The following is a 26,293-nucleotide window of genomic DNA, read 5'->3' as shown; positions in this document are numbered from 1 at the left end:
ATTATGTTATTTAGTTTAATTGATATTTGAAATAAATATGACTCGAAATTGAATATTCAACTTGAAACATTTCAGCAACCAAAAATTCTTTATGGAATTGTAAGACATTAGAGGAACCCAAATATATGTGTTTTTCTATGATGGATTTCATTTTGCTCATTAGTGTTTAAAACAACTATCTACACAAAACAATGAATAAAATAGGCATTAATTAGTAGTTTTGTATTATTTTGGGAAAAAAGGATGCCAGTAACTTTCTTATTTGTCACTTAATATTAATATTCTAGTTCTTGAGATTTCTTAAAGGAAATCGAAAAAGTCCTCTAGTTTAACCAACTTTACACTTTTCAATCGATTCTTTTAATGGGTGCATGTTATCCGTTTAGACTAAATTCTCGATATTTTCTGAACCCCACTAATATACATATACATATGTACATTAGTGGGGTTTTCTAATGTACATATACATATGTACTTAGCTGTGTAAGTATGTATCTCAAATATTTTACATACATATGCGTTTAAAGTAAATGATTTATGGCATTTAATCGATATGTACAATTAATTTGTTTAGGTCAATTTTCGCCAGTTAGGTTAAGTAAAAAAAGAAGTTAAAACAAAAACATACATACATATTTAGAAAGTTTTTTATTTATCCACTCCAACAAATAATAGACGCATTTGTATTTCTGCTTTTATCGAAATTTTTAACAGAGTTCATTCGCGAAACTAAAACAGTGACCCCAAACACATGAATATTTATAGACGAATAAAATTAGTTTGAAAACAAAAATAAGAATTAGAAAAAAAAAGAAAATAATATAACGTTTAACGCTCTATATATTTTGGCTATTGTGTTTATATGTTTGACTAACATACATATAGCAATTTTTCAGTTAGACTTTTTAGTTGATTATGGAATTAAGATGTCAATATTTAATATTTACACTTCAGAGTCAATTTAGTCATTTCACATACCCTATTTAAAAAATAAAAGTATGAGCATACTATGTAAGTATGTTAGTGTGTTTGTATATACTTACTTTATTTAACAAAAATCACTTTTCTATTTCAAAAGAAACGGTGTTGATGAAATAAATGCGATCGATAGATGCATGTTTCTAAATTCATAGCTTATGGCGTATTTTGAAAAGTAAAATTTTGAAACAACCACTATTTTTAATGACATTTCCTTCCTTTATTCTCTCCATTATCAATAGGTGAATGAATTAAATTAGTCTTCAAAACTTTCACTTAATCGATCATAATTATGTTGTTAAATTACAATTTGTAGTAAAAAGAATAAATACGCTAAATTTGGTAATTAAGAAATATATATATTTAGTGACAATTATGTTGATTTGTTTATTGAAACTAATAAAAAAAATAAAAAATAAATTATCATAATTATAGTATCTAAAATCACACTAAATTATAAATAATGTAATTAAACATTTTGCTCAATAACAAAATTTTCAAGTTCAAGTTAGGCTCAGAAATAAAATGAGAAAATATAAAAACACTAACATGGAAGTGTTTGACCAACCATCATATGCAGATACAGTATCCATCATTCATTATCTACCGTCTATACCAATTCTTGCTAAAACATTTTATGCTAATGATTCGAATGATGTTGATTACTTTTTATAATTTTATAATTGTATAATTTATGTCGACGCATTCTTTCACTTTGTTTGGCCAATTTTTAACAATTTCTTAATCTTTTTTTCTGTTTTGGCCCCAAAAGAATTAACACACTCACATACAAACTCATAAAGATTTTGCAAATGTAACATAGAAAGAGGAAAGAAAGAAATTAAAAAAATATTCGTTGGCTAATTTTTAAAGTGAAATTTGCATTTATTTCTCATTCAGATGATGATCTAGTAAAGTGGCATTCTCCGCCATTCGATGAAATCAGTCTTTAACGCGCATTCTTGGAAAACGGTTCTGATACTGATTGAGCGAATAAACTCGAAAATTAATCATGTTTTTGAGACTAACGGTATTTCTTAGTCTAAGTTATTTAGCAATCGCGTCGTATGATGAAGAAAAGGACACGATTATAACATTACCCAATTTGGGCTCTATACAGGGAAAAGTTATTGAGACTGCGTGGTCGCACAGAGAAGTACTGCAGTTTGTTGATGTTAAATATGCAGAAGCACCTTCGGGAAAGTATCGATTTAAGGTGTGTAATTTTTAGTTCAAACTTACTTTGTATTCAAATGGAATTTTACTTTGTGATTTGCTAAAACAAACAATTTGCTGAAAGTTTATTGATCAAAAAGTTTAACAAAATTTTATACGAAATATATGTTTGGATATTGTAAAGTCTTGAATATATTGATGACAGAAGCTAATGGCGAAATTAGAAAGGTGTAGTGTAAAATACACATACATATGTATGGGACACAATCATATTTAAATATATTAGTTTTCCCTGTCTCTTGATTTTAACAATGCAATAAAATCAACTCTATTCACCCATTAAATTTGGACTAATAATAAGAAAAAAGTAAAATTTCTAAACTGCAACTAAGAAATAAATATTTGATTTATTAATTTAACTACATTAATGAGGGCAGTAATGATCGTCTAAAAGATTTAACTTTTTCAAATTGGTTTTTTACGAAACTTAGTTTTTGGAGTTAATTATAATTCTTATAGGCACCTCGTCCAGTTGAACCTTGGGAAGATACAATGGATGCAACGGCTGAAAAAATTGGTTGTCCTTCGATAGTTTCGATGAATTCATTGCAAAAACTTGATGATTTAATGGATATTGAAGATTGCTTGTCAATGACTATTACAACACCAAATGTGTCTGGCAGTTATCCAGTACTAGTCTACATACATGGAGAATATTTGTATGAGGGCAGTAACTCGGAAGCTCCACCAAATTATCTGCTAGAAAAAGATATTGTTCTGGTAGTGCCACAATATCGGTTGGGTCCATTTGGTTTTCTATCAACGAAAACTGATGAAATTCCCGGAAACGCTGGTGTTTTGGATATATTTTTGGCATTACAGTTTTTGAAATATTTTATAAAATATTTTGGGGGGAATCCGGATAAAGTGACAGTAGCTGGTCAAGTGGGTGGTGCTGCCATTGCGCATTTATTAACCTTGTCACCTAAGGTAAGCAAATTACAGAAACAACATGTGAAACTTTAGACGATATTTTAATTTTTTGGTGCAGGTTGAAAAGGGATTGTTTCATCAGGTGATATATCATTCTGGGTCAGCTTTGATGCCAACATTCTTGGAGGAAAATCCTCGAAAGTTTGCCCAACAAATTGCCGAAAAGAGCAATTGTACAATGAAAACAGTGAGAGACTTAAATCAGTGTCTAATGGATATGTCAGCTTTGGAATTACTAGAAGCTTTTATGACTCACGGTGTACGTTTGAAAATAATGACTTACGTATAAAGTGAACTGCAACTATACTAATATTTATGTACCTTTTCAGATTGAAAAGTCAGACTTGGGTGTAGGTCACACTGGTGGTATACAATTCACTATAGGGGGACCAAGCGGAGTTTTACCAGAACATCCATATGACTTAATGCTTAAATCAAATAATTCCTACCCAGCTATGGGTGGTTGTCCAAAAAATGCTGGATCTAGGACGCTTAATGGTAAACATTGTGATATACTATTAAAGAAGTTGTATCACATTTCATATTATATGTATTTACAGAGATCGTTGAAAATGATTGGGAAGGAAATATACCGGAGGATACTTATAATAGCTATGATTACATCGATCATGTTATCCGACAAGTAGTGGGCACTGACAAAACTATGCTACTGACCAGTTTTGTTACACATGATTTTTTTAATAGAAGACTTATGGAAAATGGCACATTTCCCACTTTAATACCCAGATTAATTGATGTAAGTGTTTTGGAAGTAATTTATATTATAAGTCCAGTAATTAAAAAACAAATTTTTAAGGTGGCTGGTACACTTTTACACAAACTGCCAGTATTATTAGCTTTAAACATGAACAACAAGCATGTGCCCGATAATACATTTCTCTATTCATTCGATTATTCGGGGGAATTTAATCGTTACCGAGACATGGATGAGGAGCATAACATGCAAAGTCCTTTTAAGGCTGGTGTCTCACTAACAGATGAGGCTTTATACTTGTTCCCTTATCCAGAGCATGTCGAAAAATTAAGCCCCCCCGATGAGTCAATGGCAAAACGTATGGTGGATGTTTGGACTTCATTTGTTATTAACGGTCATCCTTTCGGAAGCCATCGTAGCGGATATTGGCCTCCCATGACTACATTGTATGGACCCTATTTAAAACTAGATGAAACGTTTACTATAGCCGGCAATTATTTTAAAGAATTTTCGGCTACGATTATGGATGAAGAGTCTAGCCACAGTCTAATAAGAGAAGTTTACTATCTCAGGCGTAACTACAGTGAGAGGCAACAGAAGCAGAAACACCGATCAAAAACTATAAATATGAGAAGAAGATTCACCATTAATCGAGCCAGGCCAACTCGTAGGGCAAACAGGAATGCATCATCAAAGAAATCAATTACCAAAAATAGTATAATTAGACGTCAACCAAGTAGAAATAAAGTAATATATAGATTTTAAGAATATTAACTGTTTTATTTTTGCTTTGTCAAAATGCATATTGTTCATGAAATAAGGTTTCATGTGTATAAAAATATTTAAAGAATACTAGTTAATATCCAGCATACATATATGCAGATATTGATGTACTAATCACTTTTAGAGTTATTTTAATTTTGCATCTATAGAATCGGTTTATACCTAAATTTATGATAAACAACAACTAAGAGTTCTATATATTATTTATAACCGTTAACTGATAGAATTGTTGAAGTTTTGGGATATGATAATCTGATTTCAGCATACAAACGAGTATATAGATCTCTGACGGGTATGATAAAAATATCTCAATGTTCTAGTTTTTATAGCGGATTGCATCTATAAATATAATTTGTTTTTGTTTATATTTTGTAAGAATGTTGTGATCTACATACTTATGTATTAAGCTCTATCCAGTAAAGTAGGTGAACTGATAAGTCAAATTTATTTTCATATAAATATACATAAGTACTATAGAGTTCTCTACTTGCAGTAAGTTTATTTGTGCATAGATTGATATACTATTTCTAGAGTTACTTATCAGTAATACAAATATGTGTTTATGTGAATAGACAAATGTCTGTGTGTATGTTTGTTTGTATGTATGTTATATTATACTCCTATTAGAAACAATTTAATGACGCATGTCGCGGTAGTTGCCATAATGAGAATTCATTGGATAATTATATTGAGAAGGTATAGGTTGAGCGGTCTTATCCTGGTGTTCAGTTGATGCCATTTCATGTGATCTGTAGTTGGGATAGGAGGATCTGTATTGAGTATTGTAGTTGGGGTATGGTCGATAATTGGGATATGACGACTGATAAGATGTCTGTTGATAATTGGAATAGGGCCGGTTTGTAGTTGTAGTCGTGGTTGTACTTGTCGTTGTGGTTTTTTCCATTGTGGTATTGGCTTTGGTTGTGTTAAAGTACTCTGGATATAGGTTTGGAACCGGTATTCCTTCGCCAAAATGATGGTCCAATTCCAATTTGCTTTCATGTGTGTTTGTAAAACGCAAAAAGGGTCCGTATTCTGATGAAACATTTGGCCATATACCAGTATTTAAATTGGGTACGCCGTGTATGGCGAAGTTAACCCACATAGTGACCATTGCCCTTGCCATTGATTTATCCTCCGGATTTAGTTGACTAACCTCCACAGGATACGGAAATAGAAAGATGTTGTCGTCACTTAAAGTAGCATCAATTTCAAATGGCAATGGATTTTTCAAGTGTCCAAAACGATGGTATTCGCCACGATAATCGAAACAGTACATGTATGTAGAATGGTTTTTCGATGTAAAACGTATACTATCTATTATAGGTCCACGATATAAGATCAAATTGATCAGCTAAAATAATTGTTAAAACAAAATTTTGATAATTGATCACAAAGGTTCTTTATAATGCGTACCTCCAGTAATTTTTGCACTAAATTACTAACTGAAGGGTTGCGAGCATCTTCAGCGGTAAAAATATGTTCTAAAGCCCATTGTTTCCATAACATATAATGTCTAGGTTTAGTCGTGTGTTTCAAAACCACGTTGATATAATCCGATATATTTCGGGAGCGCAATTGTAACAATTGATCATAGAACCCTAAAATGTAATAAATATTATGGATTTGTTTCCAAACACTTCACGATATTTAATTTATGTGCATCTGCACTTACTGGACATAATGAAAGCTCCCGCATCTTTTGTTACACCTACAATCATTGGTTTGGTGTTGTTGGCCACCATTGATGCTGGATGTTCCGGCAAAAACCCAAGCTTGTCACCCACTATCAATTTGAAACCATTCACAAATTGTAAACCTCTAGGTTCATTGTTTTCCTGCGAGTTATTTGAATGAGATATAAACTTAATATATAAATTTGTGATCACTTAATTGAGTATTTCATACAAAATATCTTTTGAAATAATTTAGAAGATCCGAGGTACTCATACGTTCGAAGCATGATATTAGACCCTCAATGTTTCGGCTAGGTGGACAACGGGCATAATGAGCAAAACTGCGTAAAGTTCCCAAAGGTTGGTCATCTATGAAGTAGGGATTTAGAGCTGTGCCAGATTGTAGAATTAATTTATGGAATAAACCTTCGGCCTGAAATCCACATTAAATAAATCTTCTAATTTAATATCGATGATTTGATATTGAATACCTTTCCACTTAAGCTAAGAGCATGAATCAAGGTGGCGCCACCCGATTGACCCATTAAAGTAACTTGCTCCGGATTGCCATTAAAACTTCTAATATATTCGTGTACCCACTCTAAAGCCATCTGAATATCGGACAAGGCAACATTTCCAGGCATATCGTCAGTTAGCGTAGACAAATAACCAAAAGGTGCCAATCGGTAATTAATGGTGACCAAAACAACGTCGTTTTCCAAAAAGTAATCAGGTTGACCTTCCTCGGCACTGCCATCAAACAACATTTCACCATGTACAAAGATCAAAACTGGATATGATCCCGGTTTCTAAAATGGAATGCAATTCGTTTAAATGCTGTTTTACAAATTTGTGATTGTAGTTCATACCGCTGGAGTGAACACGTTCAGCGTTAAACAATCGTCTACGTTTTCAAACCTGCTCTCCTTTTCTCTGATTATATCCAAATCGGGGAATTGAGGACAGTTTGATGGTTCTTTAGTGGCGTCAATTAAATTTTCAATTAACTCTGGCGACAAAGCTTTCTAAAATAGTTTTATGTAATAACTATATTGAGCAATTGTCAATCATATTGGATATTTTACCTGAAATCTACCTAGTCCCGGTTTAACAGTGCCATACTTTAAACCCAAGTAGGCACTAATAGGTCTATTTTTTATAGTTTTATAATTACTTTGACCACGCACTAAACCCAAACGAGGCACTAAAATAATATTTGGATCTTGGGGAGGAGGTGGATGTTGTTCTGGTCGTGGTTGATACACTCTAGGATGTTGAGGTTCAGCGGAGTATTGTTGTTCTTCATAGTTCGTTTGAGGTGTGCGATGAATAGATTCTTCACCATAATGTTGAGCATCTTGATTATTTATTTTTCTTTCATACAAGTCATAGTTATTGTGCGACTGAAGACGAGGCTGTGACGCATCGTAGTTTAGACGAGTATCTAAAGGATGCTGATCATTAAAATTTCCTTGATCGTCATAATCATCATATTCATTAAAGTTTTGTTGACCCCAACATTGTTGCAATAGTAAAGACAACACAAAAAATATTTTTATTAATTTTGTCTTAATATACTTCCGATCCATGTTTCTGCTACAGTTGAACAAGTGAAACTGATTTCAATTCAATAAATTTACAGATTAACAAATATTTTCCATTTTGTTCAGTCTCCGACTTCAACGATCACATTAATGTTGCAATCTCTTTGTTCTGAGTTTACAATCATACATAAATACATACAAACATACATTCGTTTTAAACACTTGTACTCATATATGTATACATACATACTCTTATACATATGAGTACAAATGTAATAGACAGATGTCGAAGAAGCCCTTTTGAGGTCAGACTTAATCTTTGAATCTATTTTAATACTTTTGATACAAAAAATTAATTTAAATTATCTACAAACATTTATAAATATGTAAATATACATAATATGTACGTTCAAATGTTTGTATTTTCAATATTATCTCAGAAAATTTAAAAATCCCAATTGTTATCAATGATTTTTTATTATTTTTATTTAATGAGCACATTCATGAGTGTTTTATTTTAATACATTGAACTATGTACGCACACTTACTTACATAAGTTCTACAACAGGTCGTTTCATTAAAAACATTTTTATATTTTTTTAAATATCGATATGTAATTAGAATGACATGTGTAGTATTCAAAATCTGAGGATAAGGCAGTGTACCAATTTTTATTTGCCAGTAGAGCTTAATTAGAGTGGGCCACTATATATTAATATAATATATTAAACACTCTGTACTATATGTCCTTAGGGGTTAAACGAACAGCTGATTCTGTACCCTATTATCCTTAGTAACTACCAAGGTTGCTTTTTGCTACTACGTTTTTAGTATACAAAAAATATTAGTAGATAAGAGAATATTTGAAAATAAAGAGAAATTTTCCAAAGTACATTTCAAAGCTGCCTTTTTAAAAGGATATGCTTCTCGAGACAATACTTTAGTTACGAGTTATAATTGAAAAAGAACGGTACGAAATAAATCAACAAATATAAAAAACGGGATACTTTTGTAAAAAAAATAATATAATAAATATTATAAAAAGAAGTTATTAAAAATCGAATTAATATTTATGCACCATTAATGAGATATTAAACAAAAAAAAAAAAAAAAACAAGTTTAGTTCGTAATAAATATAACAAGAAATTAAAATTTAAATAAATTAAAAATTATTACAAAAAAATACGGTCATTAAAAAAATTTACAGTCTGGTTTTTGATAGTGTGTGAGAAATTAAATAAATGTTTTTATTTGTAGTAACAAAATAGAATTGTTTAATAACATAATAAATGTTTTTAATAATTTTAAAATATATTAAATAAAATTAAAAATAAAAACAAATATTCAATATTGAATAAAAATGTAATAAAAGGTAATTTCTATGAAATTTTTCATAAAATTTGCAATAAAAATTTTAATGTCGCCAAGAAAAAAAAAAAAGAAAAGAAAAATACAAATAACAACCCCTATTAGTAATAAATAGATTTTCCTCAAGTCACCCTTCATTAGGATTTGGTTCTCTTTCTTGCGCTCTTTACCTTTTTCAACTACGGGATGTTTTTCTCTTTATTTACTACGACCTAATGAGCTTTTCATTCAAGATGTCTGTGGATTGCAAGCTGGTTCTTTCTTAATAGTCTAATAGTAACAATGAGAGTGGGTGGGTGGCTGGTTGCTTGTTTGGTTGGTTGGGTGTCACGTTGAGTTGTAGTTGTATGCGTAATTTAGCGTGAAAGTATGCATTATTATACACTACACTGCGCTACACTTGTATGACGTTATGTATTTTACACTATACTTTTTTTCTATTAATTGCTTCTAAAGTAGAATGTAGTTAAAGCGTATAACAAAAATATCTATGTATATTTGTATACACATACACACACATACCTTAATATATACGAATACACATACATATATTTTTAGTATGCATTCCGGTAGCCGGATTTTTACACGCCATTTCTTTGGCTAACATTTTTTTAAATTTCTCGGATATACAACATAATATGTATGTATGTAAGTTCATATTTGTATATTTAAGTCAAATGCATATGTACGCTGTCTAAAATGATCCATTATCTTTTGACAAATATCTTTTAATAAATATTCGAATTTGTTAAAATTTTGTACAATAAAAATTAATTTATTGTTAATTGTTTTTATGTTACACACACTATACACATTCATCTTTAATGTACTTTACATTAAACTCCAGTATTTCTCATATGTACATAGTTAGTTAGATACATATGTATGTATGTACGTATGAATATTAATTGTCTGCAAAATATAATGACTATGTGTTATTGTTGTTGCATCTATGACGGATGATGGTGATGAAGAAGAATATGACTTTATGTGTTTTTGCAATTAACAACATAGTCTCAAGTGCAAAAAAAAACCCAACCAACAATTTATGTTTACATAAATGTATACGTATATTTGCATATTTTAGGATAACATTATTCAAAAAAAATTCCTAAGGGAACTCGATTTAACATGGTCAAATAAAATTTTCACCCAGTTTCAAAAAACTTTTATTTTTTTTGTATGAAATTTCAAAAAATATTTGAAGTCTAATAATAACCGCTCATGACCTGGACTTTTCAGTTATTTTTCAAAATTTTTAATGTTTTTTCTTAAACAAAATATACAATATGTAGTATTATTTGAAAGGTCGAGTTTAGCGGTATATAAAACGTGAAAAATTTAATAATTTTATATTTTTTGGAAGAAGACAGTTGCTTCAAAAAAAAAAAAAAAAAGACTCAAATTTAAATAAAAATTTTAAAATACCTATTTTTAATTTTAGTCCAGCTTTTTAATTAGAAAAATTCAAAGTTGAAGACCTGACAGAAAACAAAATATCTTATTTGTGTATATTTTATACATATAAAAAAAAACATCTAAGGACATTTATTTATTTTTTCTTTCTAGAAAAACTAACGCTTAAATAAAAATTGCTGCAATATGCATTTCCAGTAATTCCCGATTTATTTTATTTGAGATCTTTTGCACACACTCAAATATTTGAAGTTCTTTCTTACCGAAAAACGAAAATTTGACGGTAATATGGTGGAGTCATCGAGCTTGGGCAGAACATTGAACAATGCCCCAGTTCAGCCACTACCCACACAATCACCCTCCGGCATGCGTTGCGGTACATTGGAGACACGCGTGCGTGGAGCTTGGTATCGCGTGTTAGTTACTTTAGAAACAGATTATTTAGCCATTAGTCTCGATGAGACGTGTGAAAATGCTGGATCCGGTGATCAATCGACCACATTAAATGGTACTTTAGGGTATGTTTTTACAAAGATCGTTCATTAGGTATCAAACCTTCATAAAATTCCTAAATTATTCTTTAATCATTTAGGAGTAATCATAGTGGACATAATGGTACTATTCCATCTTCTGCTTCCATGCAGGGCATGGGCCAAAGTAGTGGTGGCAGTAGCAATACTAATGATATAGATGTAACAGATAATTGCGACCATTTGCTAAACAACAATACTTTAGATAGTGGCATGGATATGTGTGATGTACCTGATCATGTGGCAAATCAAAAGAGACACGTAAGTTTAATAAAACTTTGAGAAAAAAGTCAAATTTTTGTTTTTTGTATTTTATAATAGAAAATTGATTAATTTTTATGAACTTAAATTTATTATTTTATTCCTGTAGGTGCGCATTATAAAATCCGAAAATAATGGTCTTGGTATATCTATCAAAGGCGGTCGTGAAAATCGAATGCCAATATTAATATCAAAAATTTTTCGTGGCATGGCCGCAGATCAAGCTAAGGGTCTCTATGTGGGCGATGCTATTCTTTCCGTTAATGGTGAAGAATTGCGAGAAGCTACACACGACGAAGCGGTTAGAGCTTTAAAAAGAGCCGGTCGAGTGGTTGACTTGGAAGGTAAGTGCTCCGATTTTACATTAATATTTATCTTTTAAATCATGAAAAATATGAGTGTATACTAAAAGAATATAAAGCTTAAAGTTATCCTGGTGTAAAATTTTACTATTTTAACCAAAAGTGGAAAATATTAAATAATTTAAAATTGAAAATAAAGAAAGAACATATTACAGAATAGTAGACAGATAAAGCAGGACAGAGCAGAACAGGTCAGAGCCATAGTACTCATGTCGTATACAATATAAAAATAAATAAATCTTGATACGTGAGTGGCATAGAATACTGCAACTAAATATCATGATTATTGTTTTTTTCCTACAAAAATTGTATGTTTGTTGCATAGAGTTGATCTTGTTGTTGTAAACATTTATATGTTCATACACATTGACAAGTGCTTTTAAAATGATTATCATTTATTACAAATTAAAATTCAACATTGAATGCTAAAGGTGTTTGATATTTGCTGTTGTGGATGTAGTATTTATGTGTACTACTCACTCATTCAGTCCTCAATGTATATTGTTGATCGTGTTTTTTACGAGTTGACTCAGTATGAATGAAGAATTTTTTGTAGAGATCACAATGGAATTAAAACAAAAATGCGTTTAAACGCGTCATTTTTTTGAGTTCGAATCGCCTTGATTTTAACCAGAATTGAATTCTTGATCAATTTATAGGTTATTAGTGTGTTCAATATGTAGTAAATTAACATACTTGTCTACGTACATACATACATAGATCATTCATGTCTACATTATATGTACAGATGAACATTATTTGTATGTACAATTTTGGCAATTTTTGTTTTTGTTATTTTTTTCGCTAACATACGTACTAGAGTAAAAAAAGTTAAGTTTAACTATAAAAGCTTTTGTTGATACTTTAATCAACAACAGTTTCATTTCAAATTTATTGAATTCAATATGGTCATCTCAAGAGGATTACAAATTTTAGTAGTAGCTTTGGCTATTAGCTGCACTTTGGCAACACCCATCAAGAGGTCGAAGGCTAAATCGGCAAGACAAATTGAGTTTACCACACCTTCATCGCCAGTGGAGCAAAAGACAGGTTATCCAGAAGCTGGTTTCCGCCCAAAGATACCTTTCGAATTGCCCAATGAAAAACCTGTGTCTGTCACTGAATCAGTTGAAATTATAACTACCACTCCAGCTGAATCTACTTTAGAGGATTTCGATGAAATCGTACCAACAACTGTTAAATCGGATGTTGTCGATCATACACCAGCAGACACATATGGTGCTCCCTTGCCCACAACAGACGACGCTGTAGAAGTTGAAGCTGAAGTAGTACCTGCACCAGCTGAGGACTTTCAACCCCCTAGCGAAGAACCCAGCAAGGATTTCTCTTCCGCCTTTGATGTTATTGATAATAATACTGGTGATGTTATTGCTGATCTTCCTACCCTTGAGCAAGCCTCAGAAGCGCAAGATTTAGAAGTTATCGAACCTGCTAACACCTATGGCGTTCCTGAAGTGGAATTAAGTGAACCAAAAACTGATGTTGAAACTGTAGAACCAGAGAGTGAAATGGAACAACACAATGGAGCTGAAACTGTAGATGACGAGCAACAACAGACTGAGGAAGTCGATATTGAAGCCACAGAAGAAGAGGGATCAGCTGAAAGTGAACTTGCCCCAGCATCTGAGTTGGACATTCATGAACCTGCCGACACTTATGGCGCTCCTAAAACCGAGCTTGACGAAGAGAATGAAATTGAATCGGAATTGGATGAAGTTGAACAACAACTCGAAATTCTCAGTCGCCTCACCCGCTCGAAAACTGGACGCTTGGTAATTTTGCCCATTGAAAATAATTTATATTTAGGCCGTTTAGTGTCCAATCAACCAAAACGTGCCCAGCGTAAAAATGGCCGTTTGTTAAAGTTGTAGGTTAATATTGTTGATTTTTTATACTTATTTTGTTGTTGTTGAAATCGAAATAAAATATTATTATTTCCAAAACGAATTTCAGTTTTATTTTAATTTAAAAGCATAATTCTTTGTTATGAAAGAGGTAAAAAAATTTCCAAATTTAATGTTTTTTTTTTGGAATTCATTATTTTTTTTGAAATGTATTAAAATCTTGACTAATGATTGAAAATCTTAAAAGATTTATTTTGGAGTGTATAAATTGAATAAAACTAAAGTAGTTTATCTTCCCTTTGGCTTTAGCCATATGTATTATTATTCATCCAGAGAATAAAATTTTTCATACAAATATTAAGATAGATATTCAGATATTCAAAAATGAATAACATATAAAAGGCTTTTAAATGACATTTTAAATAAGGAATATGTTTTCAGTTGGAAAATATGTGATTCTGTTTTTGACCATTTATTGATTTGGTTCTTTCTATTTATCCATACGAATCTTGTTGTGTGGGAGTATGTCTGTTACTTTCTACAAAAATAATAATAATAATAATAATAATAATAAGATAGAGTTTGCAAATGTACAGATATTGTTTCTTTTTGAAAGTGTGTTGTTGACACTTGATTCCATAATATTTGATATTCTATGTATTTTAGTTTTCGTTTTGCTTTCAAACTTGCACTTAACTTTTGCATCTTACTTATGCTTATACAGCAGAACTTTCGAACATATTGAGTTCTGGGATTGTTTGTGGGCCAAGGAAATAAATATTGGCATTGAGAGTTTTCTTTTAAATAGCTTTCAATATAAAGACTTACGCTACGTATAAGTGCATACATACTTATATACATATATATGTATATATATGCATATGTATTTAAGGATATAAATATATAAGTGTTTATTAAAATAGAGGTGCCCAGAAAAATTGCAATTATGCATGGATGAGAATCATTTTGTTCTGGTCATAACGGGAACCCATTATACGATTGCGTTTAAATTGTTGACAAATAAGTTTTAGACACTAATTTATAAAATAAGACCCATCCAAACAAAATCTATATTTTTGGGCCACCACTAGTGTACACACACTTTCTCATAAATACACACAGCCACGTAAATAAAAGTTCAAATGACGTTAACCAAACCATAAAACGTTCAAAAGTCCATTAGCCAAACCGAACTTAACCAAAGTTTTTCACCCCACCATCATTTATTTTCATCTCTACTTATTTATATTCGTAATGTTCATCTAGTTTTAACATAAAATACTTATTTACTTACTTTGTTACTCGTACATAATGTATTTGTCAACTTTTACAAGGGAATAAGTTGGAAGATTTTATCCTCATCCACCTTCCCACGTTCACGTTCGCACTGTTTACATTTTTCTGAAATTAAAAAAAATATATATATGTATATAAAAATTTTGTTTCATAAAATACATAATTCATATTTATACAAGTGCTTAAAAATTAAAAAAAATAATAATTGTTTGCATTTAAAAAAGTATATAATCGATGACAATTGCTAGCTTATTTTAGACATTTTATCCTTTATAGAAAAATTGGTTAGGTTTTTTTTTTATTTTAAATAGAAATTTTAAAATCTAATTTCGATAGACGTAGGCGTAGATATAACAAATCTTAGTTAAGATCTGTCAGTCTTTTGTGTCACTTCAGTTTACTATGAAGAAATGTGATGCTCAAAACTGCAATCATTCAACACGTTTGTTCGCAGTTGAATAACAAAAAAACTGTTCTATTATTGTTACTTTGATAAGTATTTATGTAAATATATGTTATTTAAATAAGTTCTTGCTGTTGCATTATTTGATAGATTATTTTTTTTTTTGTTAGTTTAGCATTAGAATTTGAAGATACAAAAAGCAAAAAATGTTTACTTAGCATTTGTTACCAGTTTTTAAAAGGGAAAAGGAATTGTGCTACAAACGAATTGTTGCAGTTGGTGTTTCTGCTTTTAGTTGAAAAACATTAACAAAAAACATAAAATGGAACGGAAAGAAAGAAGGACGAAAGTAAAATAAAATATAAATTCAGCAAAATAAAAATGAATTGAAAATTGCAATGTGAACATATTAGGGATGCAGCCTTTAAGTTTTGACATATTTCACTAAAACTGTTTTATATTGTTCAATTAATAAATTAAATTATTTCAGCATTATTTGTTGAAAATCAAAGAGAATTTTGGAAATTATAATTCTCCTTAAATCCTGGAAATATTGACATCCCTTTTTGAGATCAAGTAAAGTAATGTACAGTTTAGGAGTAAGTTTGACCTCAAGTCATGCTTGAAACTTGTAAGAGATAATAATAATAAAATGATTTAATTATATACATACATATGTATGTAAGTATGTAAAATGTACATATGTATGTATATAAGTATGTTGGTTTTTAAGAGTGTATATTATATGCTTTAATAATTCTAGCAATCATATCTTGTAAGAGTTGGTTGTAAGCGCCAATAAAAATGAGAGTGTTGTGATTTTTAGAAATTTCTATTAATTTGACAAAAAGTATGGAAAAAATTAAAATTAAAAAAAAAATCCCAATATTCTTCATTTCATAAAATATGTGTATAAGTCTACCAGCACGTATGAGTATTATTAGTAAAATTATATATCAAGTATGCAAATACATACACATGTATGTAATGCAAACCAGAATTTTGAGTTTTGGGATTTTAATTATTTTCATTTTGAGTTTTGGGATTTTAATTATTTTCATTAAATTGTTAAAATTATTTTCATTTTATTTCAAAGTAATTTCTACTTTAAGCTAAAAAAATTTAAAGTTACTAAATTCCAGAGATTTTTGATTCTAAAACTTTAAATTTGATTTTGGAATATAAAATTAATTTACAAAATTTCATATAATTCTTATTTATTAAACAAATTAATGGGTATACCACTCCAACCAACTAAATGTAAATTTTTTGAAATTAAAATTGTTTTTTTTTTTTGGTTTAATTAGACCAAACGCTGCACGTTAAGGACATTTTTATACAAGTGTAAATATTATGCAATATAAAATAAAGCGGAAAGTATCAATTTTCCACGTCAAGTAGTTTGTATATTTTTTTCGTGTTCTATTTCTTGATACCACATACACATATCATTTTTTTTTTTTGCTGCTCAATTTTTCTGCCAAGACTGCAAATTGTGCAAATTCGTTTCAGTTACAACAGTATTTGTTGGTGCTTCTAATATTGTTAAGGGAAGTTGAGCGGAAAGCATAATGAATTTACAAGTTAACATTTACCGTTTTATTTGTCAATATTGTTCTTGTTTAAACATCCTTATAGGTTTGTCATCGTCTAGAGTTTTATAGTTACAACTTCTTTTTATTTTTAGTTTGTCGTTGTTGTTATTATTTCATATTTAGAAGTAGAGAGAGATTTATTTTTTATCACTACCAATTATTACTTTATTTAAATGCAACAATAAAAAAAACTAAAAATAGAATTGTATTTAATTTTAGAGATTTAAAACGTGTTATATATTTTATATTATTGTTTTTTTTTTTGTTTACATACATTTATACTAGAGTAATCAATTATTTATTTAATTTTAATAACCGGTGTGCTTATTTTTATTATATAAAACAAGAAAGAGTTCTTTAGCCGAATGTGACGAACCTTTTATACCCTTTACAATTAAAAGAGAATTATATATATATTTTTTTTTAATTTTTTGTTGATTATTACGAAACAATTTTTTTAATTTTTTCACAATTCTGAGTTTGCCAATAACAACAAAAATTTTCACTTTTATATGAAAGTTTCATAGGTTGTCTATTATTTTGCTTACATTACCATTATTTACCTATTTGAAGATTTTAAATATAAAATTTCCTGAAAGCATGTTTGACAGAAATATTGTTCATTTGGATATCCAAAATCCTCAAAAAATTGATTTTAACAAACAGGTAGACAGAGGGACTATATAGGAATTCTAGAATATATATACTTTATAGGTTCAGAAATTACAAACGGAATGACAAACTTATGCATAACCTTCTCGCGAAAGTAAAGCGTCTAAAAACTTGTTGCAATTTCGCAAAATTTATAAAAAAACAATAATTATTTTTTAAAAGAGATTTCTACTAACAAAAGCCTAAATAATATGTTTTTTTGTAAAACTTTATTAAATACTAGATTTAATGGAAAAATATAAATGAAAATAAAATTTCATATACATAATAAAAATAATATTAAAAAATTTAAGGTAATTATTCACAATACATAGTTTTAATTGAGCCATAATTGCTTTATATATAAAAACAAACATACATTCATACATACATAAGTGCTTAATGCAGCGATTGATTTTGGTTCAAATATATGGACTTCTGACTGTGCAATTCACGTTTGGACAAATATTGGCATAATATTAAAAGTAAACCAGATTTTAATGAAATAAATATTCCATTGTGATAATGTCTTTATATTTATCAATATTAAAAAAAATGCAAATAACTATATATTTTATGGAATACAAAAAAATTAAATGTATAAACTAGTTTTAATGAAAATTTAACTTTAATTAAAAACTTCAAATAACCGTCTCATAATATTATTTCGAATGTTTACTTTTCCAGTTAAATTTTTACGAGAAGTTACACCGTACTTTAGAAAGGCCAGTATTATTTCGGAAGTGGGCTGGGAACTACAACGAGCATTTCTATGTCCATTAGGACCCGGCGTATCAGCCTCACCCCCTGCACCAAAAACTACACCAAGAGCCGATACCCGCTACATACCATTGCAATTAACACATTTGGCTCGTAACTTGAAATACATCGATCCAGGTTAGTAAATAATAATAAAAATAAAATTTAATTATTTTTTGATTTTGCAAGAACTTTTTGCAGTAAATATTATATTCTAATTCAATGTATAAATCTCACGCTATAAACACACAACTTTATAGAATAAAAATGTAACTATTTCTGTCAACGATTCCAGGATGCATAACTTAAACAAAAAAAATGTTTTTAATATTAGAAAACTTTTGCCTTTGGTAATATTGTATCTACCAATTTAAGGAAACATAAAAGGAAGATATTTGTCTAAACGTGTCGGAATAAAATAATTTATAAACTGCAATAACGTGTACATTTAAATGTTTTTTTTTTGTTCTAATACTTTTGTGCAATTAGAGTGAAGAAACTTAATTGAAATAAAATTTGATGAGTTGTTGATTGTGAATATATATAGGTTCAAGTAATTACTCGTTTGCTTGTTCCGCAAAACTTTGTCAGGTGAAAACCTTATTTATTTTCAAAATAATATCAAACAATTTTGAAATATACTTATGTACATATGTATGAATGTATTTTTTGAACTTATCATACAGTTTCTATCATATTCGAATTTTACGCAGTCTCAACATAAATATTTTTATTGTCTGTCTGTGTTAAAGTAAGTTATTGTTATTATTATTATTGTTGTTTTTGTTGTTGTGTAAAAAGTTTAAACTTAATTTAAGTTTGAAAACTTAAACATCGTACTACACACATCTAATAAAGACATGTACATTCGTATGTATATATAAATGCAGATAGAAAATTATTATCATCATGACTATAGTGCAGCAGCAGCAGTAGCAGTAGATGAATTAAAATATCCATTCACTCCCACCAGTTTTTACAGTTGTTTGCATTTAGAAGGATACGGAGGATACAAATGTTAGTACATTTGTTCATTTTATACATTTATTTTCCAACAAACATGCGAAAGTTTGTTAGTATGTGTTTGTTGTATTTAGATACAGTGTCAATCAAAACTAACTGTAGAAATCTATATAAATGCTATTTTTTGTATTAACTAATAAATAGCTTATATTCGGTTACTTTTGGCCCACACTGTATATGTAATAATTTTGTTAGTTTACAGAGTAATTGTAGCGTTTTTTTCCTCAAAATTATGCTTCATTTAACACTTTACTAGACGTGGTAGAGTAGAAAACTAGAAAACTTAATTAATACCAAAAGTACACATGCGAATGAAAGCGGCAGTAGAATGTTTCTCTAATAATCTTGACGTATGCTAAAACTTAAAGCATACATATTTAGAATGGCAAATGTGTGTTAAATTTTCATTACAGAATTGTTCCTATCATCAGTGTGAATATGCACAAGTAAAAAAAATTGTAAATCTACTTTCTATCAGAAGTGAGAGGAGCAACTGCAGTCAGATGACACTGTGTGGGAGTAACAGTCAACAAATACATTTACATAAGCCAGTGTGAAATAAGTTTTTCAATCGCGAAACAGCTTGTAATTTGACTGTGAAATACAAACATACTTAAGTTACCAAACAACATCTGGGTTTGATAAGTACGTTTTTGTATATGAAAAGAAAACATGTAGTTTTTATATGTATGTGTGTATGTATGTAGGCTATTGAAGCAAGAAGAAAAATACCGCTGTTCGCTAGTAGGAGTTTTAGACTGTAATCATTTGGTAGTTGCTTGCAACAATGTTATTAAGATGATGACGTAGGCGATTTAAATATTTTATGTACAAGTACAGTTTCTGTTTCATGTACTGTATAAATTCCACTTTTACATTATAGATATTACATTGTATGTGTATGTGTGTTTGTGTCTGTGCAAATGTATTTATATTGTGGGTATCTTGTTGCTCTTGTCTCGTTTACAGAAAATCGTTGTCTGGAACTACATTCACCTGATGGTGTACATTCGTGCATATTGCGCGCTTCAGACTCGGCGGAAGCATTAGTATGGTTTAATGCCTTGCACAGCGCTATGAGTGGCTCTACTCAACGTGCTTTAGTGGAGGCCAATCGGGCTTTAATAAATGTCATTGGTGAACTGAAACACATCGGATGGCTGAGCAGACGTTTAAGCAATGGCAGTAGTAGTGGTGGAGGAGTAGTGGCAGGAGGTGGAGGCAATGGCAGCAATGCTACTGCAGTTGGTGCCACTAATCCTATGATAGGCACTACAACAAGTGTTGGCAGTGCTGGTGAAGTGGTAAGTTATAAATTGTACCAACACACAGTTAAACACACAAATCCAACAAAATTACACTTTTTATGACTTAATTTTTATGTTACAACAACTTTATGAAATGTAATATTATTTTATTTTTTTTCTTATAAATATATTCTCCAGCCAAGTGGTCGTTCGAGTTCGGAGAGCTCTGATGAAAACGATAAATGGCAACCCATATTTGTGTCCGTAACTGAACGAGAATTGCGGTATGTCTGTGTTTCCTTCTTTATTTCAATGAGTGCGTGTGTGTGTTTATTTGTATCTTTATTTGTCTTGCTGGGAATTATGTCTTTATGTTCTGTTTAAGATTTTCAATTTATAATTTATACAACATTTTTTTTAAGAATGTTCTTTAAAGATATTAGGGTGTTCCGATCAATTGAATATATGTAAGAATACTTATTAAACGATATGTAATAATGTAATAGAATCAGGATTTATAATTAAACGATATGTAATAATGTTCTAGAATCAGGATTTATAAAAAGTTTAAAAAATAATTTCAATCATTGTTAGAAAAGGAATTGTACTATTATACGAAGTCAATCAAAAGTAAAAAGAGCCATCAAATGTAGTTTTTTAATTTTTATTTAAGAATAAATTTTTCTTCTTTTCTGTTTTAGAGAAACCTAAATATAGTTTTGTTTCTTTAAATTTATATTTTTTTAAATTTTCCACTAAAATTTGTTTTTGTTGTGGCATTGTAATAAATACAATGCACCACATTATGATTTTTCTTCATGTTGCAAGTAGTTTTAATTTCAGGCTTAAAAAAAGTTGTACCTATTCTTTGATAATTTTTTTTTATTTTTTAATTTGTTCGTTTTTTTGTACTTCAGTTTTTAATATTCAGCAAAAACTCTCAACAGGAAATGTAATATTGTCTGCCATCGCTGAGTGAATATCTTTTTGGTGGTACCGCATATATATACATATAAACACACATATTTATATATATTAGACAGAGTCATAGAAAAAATTATTATGTTATCCCTTTCAAAAAATATCTTGTTTTGTCATATGTCAAACATTTATTGTAGTAAATTGGTAAAATCTAAAAAAATACGTCTCAAGGGAAACGATTTTAAACGTTTTAAAAAAATTTTACTATTTCTGAAATAACTTGTAAACAAATGATCATAATTTAAATATTAAACCAATGTTTTAAAAAAACTGATTGAAATAATTTTTTAATTATTATCCGTAAATATTTTTGGTTTGCGAACTATATTAATCATTTTGCAATTTTTATAAACTTATTGTAGTTGCATTAAATTATATTTTAATTTAAGAATTACGGTGTTATTCATTGATCAATAGTTTATAGAACAAATTTTGTATAAACATTTCTAAAAGCAATTATCTTATATAGAATATATTTTTTACTTTTTTATAGAATCTATGAAAGTGCTCCATGGTCGGTGGAAGCTTGGGGTCGGCCTTTAGAAAGTTTTGCCTTAGCCACTACTCGATTGGCAGGCGCGGGTAATAATTCATCTTTAAATGTAAGTAAATGAGCAAAAATTAGAAACATGAAATGACTTTGTATAATTTTTGTTTTTGTTTCTTTGTTCTTTTATTATTATTATTTTTTTATTTTATTTTTCTCATTGTTAAATGATTTCAATTGAAACGAAACAGGGACAACAGTCAACTGTGTTTTGTGTACGTTGTGGCACTACGCGGGGAGTTTTAGTTTATTGGCTGCGCTCGGAAACCCACCGTGATATGGCAGCTTGGGCTAGAGCATTAGTTCAAGGTTCGCATAATGCGGTCAACTATCAGCGTGAATTTTCATTTCGTTGCTTGTATCAAGGCAGACAGTGTCAATTGGTTGTGCATTTAAATCGTGGTTTTTGTCTTTATGAATGCGGTTATACGGCACCCGCTCAAGCTAAAACACAATTGTGGCAATTTCCTTTTGATAAATTGCGTGGTTCCGCTGACGATGGCAATCGTATGTTATTTTTGGATTTTGGCGATGATGGTGAAATTGTACGTTAATTTTTGTATATTATTTTCTATTTAATAACTTTTAAAATTCCTAAATTATTATTATTAATATATATTTTTATTAACTTTTATTTGTGTTGGGTTTAAAACAGGAATTGGACATGGAATGTTGCCCCAAACCCGTAGTATTTGTACTGCACAATTGTCTGTCAGCCAAAGTTCATAATATAGTTTAAAAACAAAATCAACAATTAAAGAAATATTTACTTTGAATTTACCGCATTAGGAGTGAAGGAATGCACAAGATGAAAAATCGAAGGACATCACATTTATTTACACAAGGTATTTAGTGGAATATTTAAGAAATAATGGAAAACAGTAAAAGAAAAAGAACTTTTGTAATTTCATACTTTAACAATAATTAAAAATAATTTAATAAAATAGAGTAAAACGTATTACTAAAAAAAGCGTAAAAAGAAATTCAAAAAAGTCCCAATACAAAGTAGCATAAAACATATGTAAAATTTCTAAAATAAATCCTAAACATTTCAAATTAATGGAGCTTCCTAAAATATAAAACCCCGAAAAAATAATAAAACCCTTTATACATATCGTGGTTACTAAGAACACATACATATATAACTTCATACAATATGTTTTCAATACCAACTAATTTAATTGATTAATCATCATAAATAATTATTATTTAACATTTATTAAATATTTAGTACTTCATTATGCTCTTTTTTCAATAATAATACTATATAATTTAATAAGAAAATATAAAAAAACATTCATATGCATATGTCTATATGATTGTTCTGAAATTCAATTATTTTTATTTAAATTCCATAAACATAAGTAGTTTGATATAGCTGTGGTCAATTAATTAGCATTTAACTTTAACGTTTAATTATTTCATGTAATTATTAACAATATTACTGAAAGAATTTAAAATTTTTTGCTATATAATGTTGAAATTCTGCTATTTTTGGTGCCACTACCGCATTTATCCCCGCAGAAAAACAATACATTCCCAAACAAAAAAATACTGACACATATTTATACATTCACTTTTATATACAAATACAGTCATACATACAGAAATTTTGTATAAGTTAGTTGTACTCTTAGTTTATACAAGATTCATACATTTGACATTGTAAGTACATTAATTCATAAATATAAACATACATTCGTATATAAACACCGATATATATAAATAGTACATTTGATCAAAACTAAATAAATACACACATATATATACATCTATATAACCACCCGTAATTACATAAATTAATAAATCAAATACTCTTGAAATATTCTTAATAAACTTTTTTATTCTAACCAAAAAAAAAATGAAAATAAAAATAAATCATTCTTCATAAATATCAAAAATCCGATTTGAATCGACTAATGTTAATTAAAACTAATTACACATTTAAAATATTAATATTAACAAAAACTAAATGAATAATAATAAAATTGTATAATTGTAGTACGTAAAAATTATTTGGATTTATTTTTTAATTATCAAGTTTCCGAATTTATTTTATACATTTTTTTAAATACACAACAAATAAGAACATATTCATAAATGTTAAGTTATTAAGCCTGTTGGCCATTTCCAATATAACTAATCTGTATAATACGAGTGTGTGTATTGAAATTTTCTTTTCTAATTATTGTGCAATAAAATAAAAATTTAATAAATAGTATTAAATAAAATGAAAACAAAGAACATAAATAGTCATTGTCAATTTTATTTTCTTAGGGCCCATCCAATCCATTGTCATATGATATTCATATGTTATTTTTGTTATTGATTTGGTATTAATAAAAAATTATGTTTGATAAAGTTAAAAATCTAATTCCTCAAAAAATCGTTCATTGGCAGTTTTAAAAGAAAATAATTAATTAAATAATTTTGAAATCAATAAATATGTAAAACTTAAATTTGTTTTAAAAATTTGTTTAATTTTCGTAAGATTTTGTAATGGTTTGTATCAATGGTTATACCGTTTCATTTGTTTAATTTTTTTACATTAATAATTTTCAACACTTATAAGAGATGCTGCAGGCGTATGATTGTTAAACTGGTACAGACGTAAATCTGTACTTGATCATATTTATCATACGCCGTGGTATTCAACTGAAATATACATACTTTCTCTTGCTGTTGTTGGCATTTTTTTAACATAACTGGAGTTTAATTAAGTAAAAAATAAGGAAATAAATTAGAAAAAAATCTCTGATTTAAATAAACAAAACTCAAAACTAATGTTTTTATTAAAAGTTATAATGAAATTCAAAAATTTGAAAGAAATTCTGCAGATGAAAATTTATACAATCAACATCAATGCATGATTCTACAGTTTAACGCATGAATGCATAAACAACTTTAAACTTCGACAATCGTTCATGTACACATACAGATTGATACATTCGTACCTATGAATGTACATTAAGGTGACCTCAAAAAAATGTTTTATTTTTCACATAATGGAAATTAACACCTATAATAGCATAAACAAAATTAACTAAATTTACATTTTTTATCGCCAGAATGTTTAAAGAACTTTTTTAAATCAGCGTACTTTGCTGATTTGAAATTTTCAGGACTTTAAAAGTATTAAAAAACAATTATTTACAATATACTTTTCTTATGACTAATAGAATAGAACCAAATTTATTACTGTATTTTTAAAACAAAACCAAATTATTTAAATTTCAACATATTGAGGCATTCATTTAAAGATCTATTTAAATGTTAAAACGTTATTTGGTTGGCTTGTGTGTCTGTTGGTATTTTACACCATGTGTTGGAAGTTTTAAGACCAGTGTTGCATAAAAGCAAATCGGTCAACTGGTATTAATGTGAATCCTTAACAAAATGAAATCCTCTATGCTTCTCTTTTTCACTGTTTGAAGGTTGATGTATGCATCAGCAACGTCACAATTTGATATTTCTGCAACTAAAACAAACACTCATGTCTGATACTGCTGCCAAGTTGGCATGTTGTGGCTTTGCATGTTTGTTAAATAGAAATACATGCATACATATGTATGTATATAGGCAAATGATGCAAGGATATCTGACTAACTCTAACAATATCTTTTTCATTCATTTGTTCATTCACCAGCTGACTAAATAATTCTATGAACGTCTGTGAGTATGTATGATTGACTTGATTGTTTGTTTACTTGTCTATCATTTGAGAGTATTTTCAACGCAACTTCAATATTTGGCATCATGTACTAATATCAGGCAAATTCTTGTACCCATTACTACGCAAATGAAAGATTTAAAATACTTTTCCTATACAATCTTGGGATTCCCACTAAAATAAATATGAAATAAATAGTTCTATGAATTTTTTTTCGAATCTAAAAATAATATTTAAAGAGAAGAAAATCGGAAAGATGACTAAAAAGCCATTCATAACATTTTTGGTTGGCAACATGTTTGAACGTGCAAAGCATAACATATGAATCATATTAAATAAATAAACTAATATTCGTACATTTATACTTACATACAAACACACATACTAAAAATAGTTACTCGTTTGTACATATGTACGTATGTATTCATAAATGTATGTAAACGTGCGTTTTATA

At 29.1% G+C, this 26,293-nt stretch overlaps 4 protein-coding genes across 4 annotated transcripts; 3 read left to right on the top strand and 1 right to left on the bottom strand.

The window, feature by feature from the left end:
- Positions 1-1,804: 1,804 nt before the first annotated feature.
- Positions 1,805-4,630, top strand: LOC111691011 (glutactin). The gene is made up of 6 exons (XM_023453633.2): positions 1,805-2,194; positions 2,674-3,144; positions 3,206-3,406; positions 3,477-3,645; positions 3,708-3,904; positions 3,965-4,630. Exons 1-6 carry the CDS (start codon positions 1,991-1,993, stop codon positions 4,625-4,627), a joined length of 1,905 nt encoding a protein of 634 aa, XP_023309401.2. The 5' UTR covers positions 1,805-1,990; the 3' UTR covers positions 4,628-4,630.
- On the bottom strand, positions 4,618-7,942 carry LOC111690856 (glutactin). Its single transcript, XM_023453436.2, has 7 exons — positions 7,407-7,942; positions 7,191-7,346; positions 6,813-7,130; positions 6,554-6,754; positions 6,321-6,483; positions 6,062-6,246; positions 4,618-5,999 (listed from the first exon to the last, which is right to left on the bottom strand). The coding sequence occupies exons 1-7, from the start codon at positions 7,908-7,910 to the stop codon at positions 5,280-5,282; spliced, it is 2,247 nt and encodes a 748-aa protein (XP_023309204.2). The 5' UTR covers positions 7,911-7,942; the 3' UTR covers positions 4,618-5,279.
- Positions 7,943-8,899: 957 nt separating this feature from the next.
- On the top strand, positions 8,900-24,628 carry LOC111690923 (beta-1-syntrophin). The gene is made up of 10 exons (XM_023453534.2): positions 8,900-9,237; positions 10,803-11,167; positions 11,242-11,440; positions 11,550-11,784; positions 18,300-18,509; positions 20,364-20,698; positions 20,840-20,925; positions 22,116-22,224; positions 22,361-22,714; positions 22,825-24,628. The coding sequence occupies exons 2-10, from the start codon at positions 10,938-10,940 to the stop codon at positions 22,906-22,908; spliced, it is 1,842 nt and encodes a 613-aa protein (XP_023309302.2). The 5' UTR covers positions 8,900-9,237; positions 10,803-10,937; the 3' UTR covers positions 22,909-24,628.
- LOC111690916 lies at positions 12,652-13,764 on the top strand. Its single transcript, XM_023453526.2, has one exon. The coding sequence runs from the start codon at positions 12,708-12,710 to the stop codon at positions 13,692-13,694; it is 987 nt and encodes a 328-aa protein (XP_023309294.2). The 5' UTR covers positions 12,652-12,707; the 3' UTR covers positions 13,695-13,764.
- Positions 24,629-26,293: the final 1,665 nt, after the last annotated feature.

This window comes from Lucilia cuprina, chromosome 5 (assembly GCF_022045245.1).
Source record: "Lucilia cuprina isolate Lc7/37 chromosome 5, ASM2204524v1, whole genome shotgun sequence".
NCBI classification, from domain to species: Eukaryota; Metazoa; Arthropoda; class Insecta; order Diptera; family Calliphoridae; genus Lucilia; species Lucilia cuprina.
This window is presented reverse-complemented; position numbering and strand designations above follow the sequence as displayed.

What these genes read in the sequence shown, in the direction of transcription:
- LOC111691011 (XM_023453633.2), top strand. Translation starts at nt 1,991, where the DNA reads ATGTTTTTGAGACTAACGGTATTTCTTAGTCTAAGTTATTTAGCAATC. An exon ending in CGGGAAAGTATCGATTTAAG is followed by an intron (nt 2,195 to 2,673) that starts GTGTGTAATTTT and finishes TAATTCTTATAG; the next exon opens with GCACCTCGTCCAGTTGAACC. An exon ending in TAATACCCAGATTAATTGAT is followed by an intron (nt 3,905 to 3,964) that starts GTAAGTGTTTTG and finishes CAAATTTTTAAG; the next exon opens with GTGGCTGGTACACTTTTACA.
- LOC111690916 (XM_023453526.2), top strand. Translation starts at nt 12,708, where the DNA reads ATGGTCATCTCAAGAGGATTACAAATTTTAGTAGTAGCTTTGGCTATT.
- LOC111690856 (XM_023453436.2), bottom strand. Translation starts at nt 7,910, where the DNA reads ATGGATCGGAAGTATATTAAGACAAAATTAATAAAAATATTTTTTGTG. An exon ending in CGGGACTAGGTAGATTTCAG is followed by an intron (nt 7,347 to 7,406) that starts GTAAAATATCCA and finishes AAACTATTTTAG; the next exon opens with AAAGCTTTGTCGCCAGAGTT. An exon ending in GGGAGCTTTCATTATGTCCA is followed by an intron (nt 6,247 to 6,320) that starts GTAAGTGCAGAT and finishes ATTACATTTTAG; the next exon opens with GGTTCTATGATCAATTGTTA.
- LOC111690923 (XM_023453534.2), top strand. Translation starts at nt 10,938, where the DNA reads ATGGTGGAGTCATCGAGCTTGGGCAGAACATTGAACAATGCCCCAGTT. An exon ending in ACATTAAATGGTACTTTAGG is followed by an intron (nt 11,168 to 11,241) that starts GTATGTTTTTAC and finishes TTAATCATTTAG; the next exon opens with GAGTAATCATAGTGGACATA. An exon ending in TTGGCGATGATGGTGAAATT is followed by an intron (nt 22,715 to 22,824) that starts GTACGTTAATTT and finishes GGTTTAAAACAG; the next exon opens with GAATTGGACATGGAATGTTG.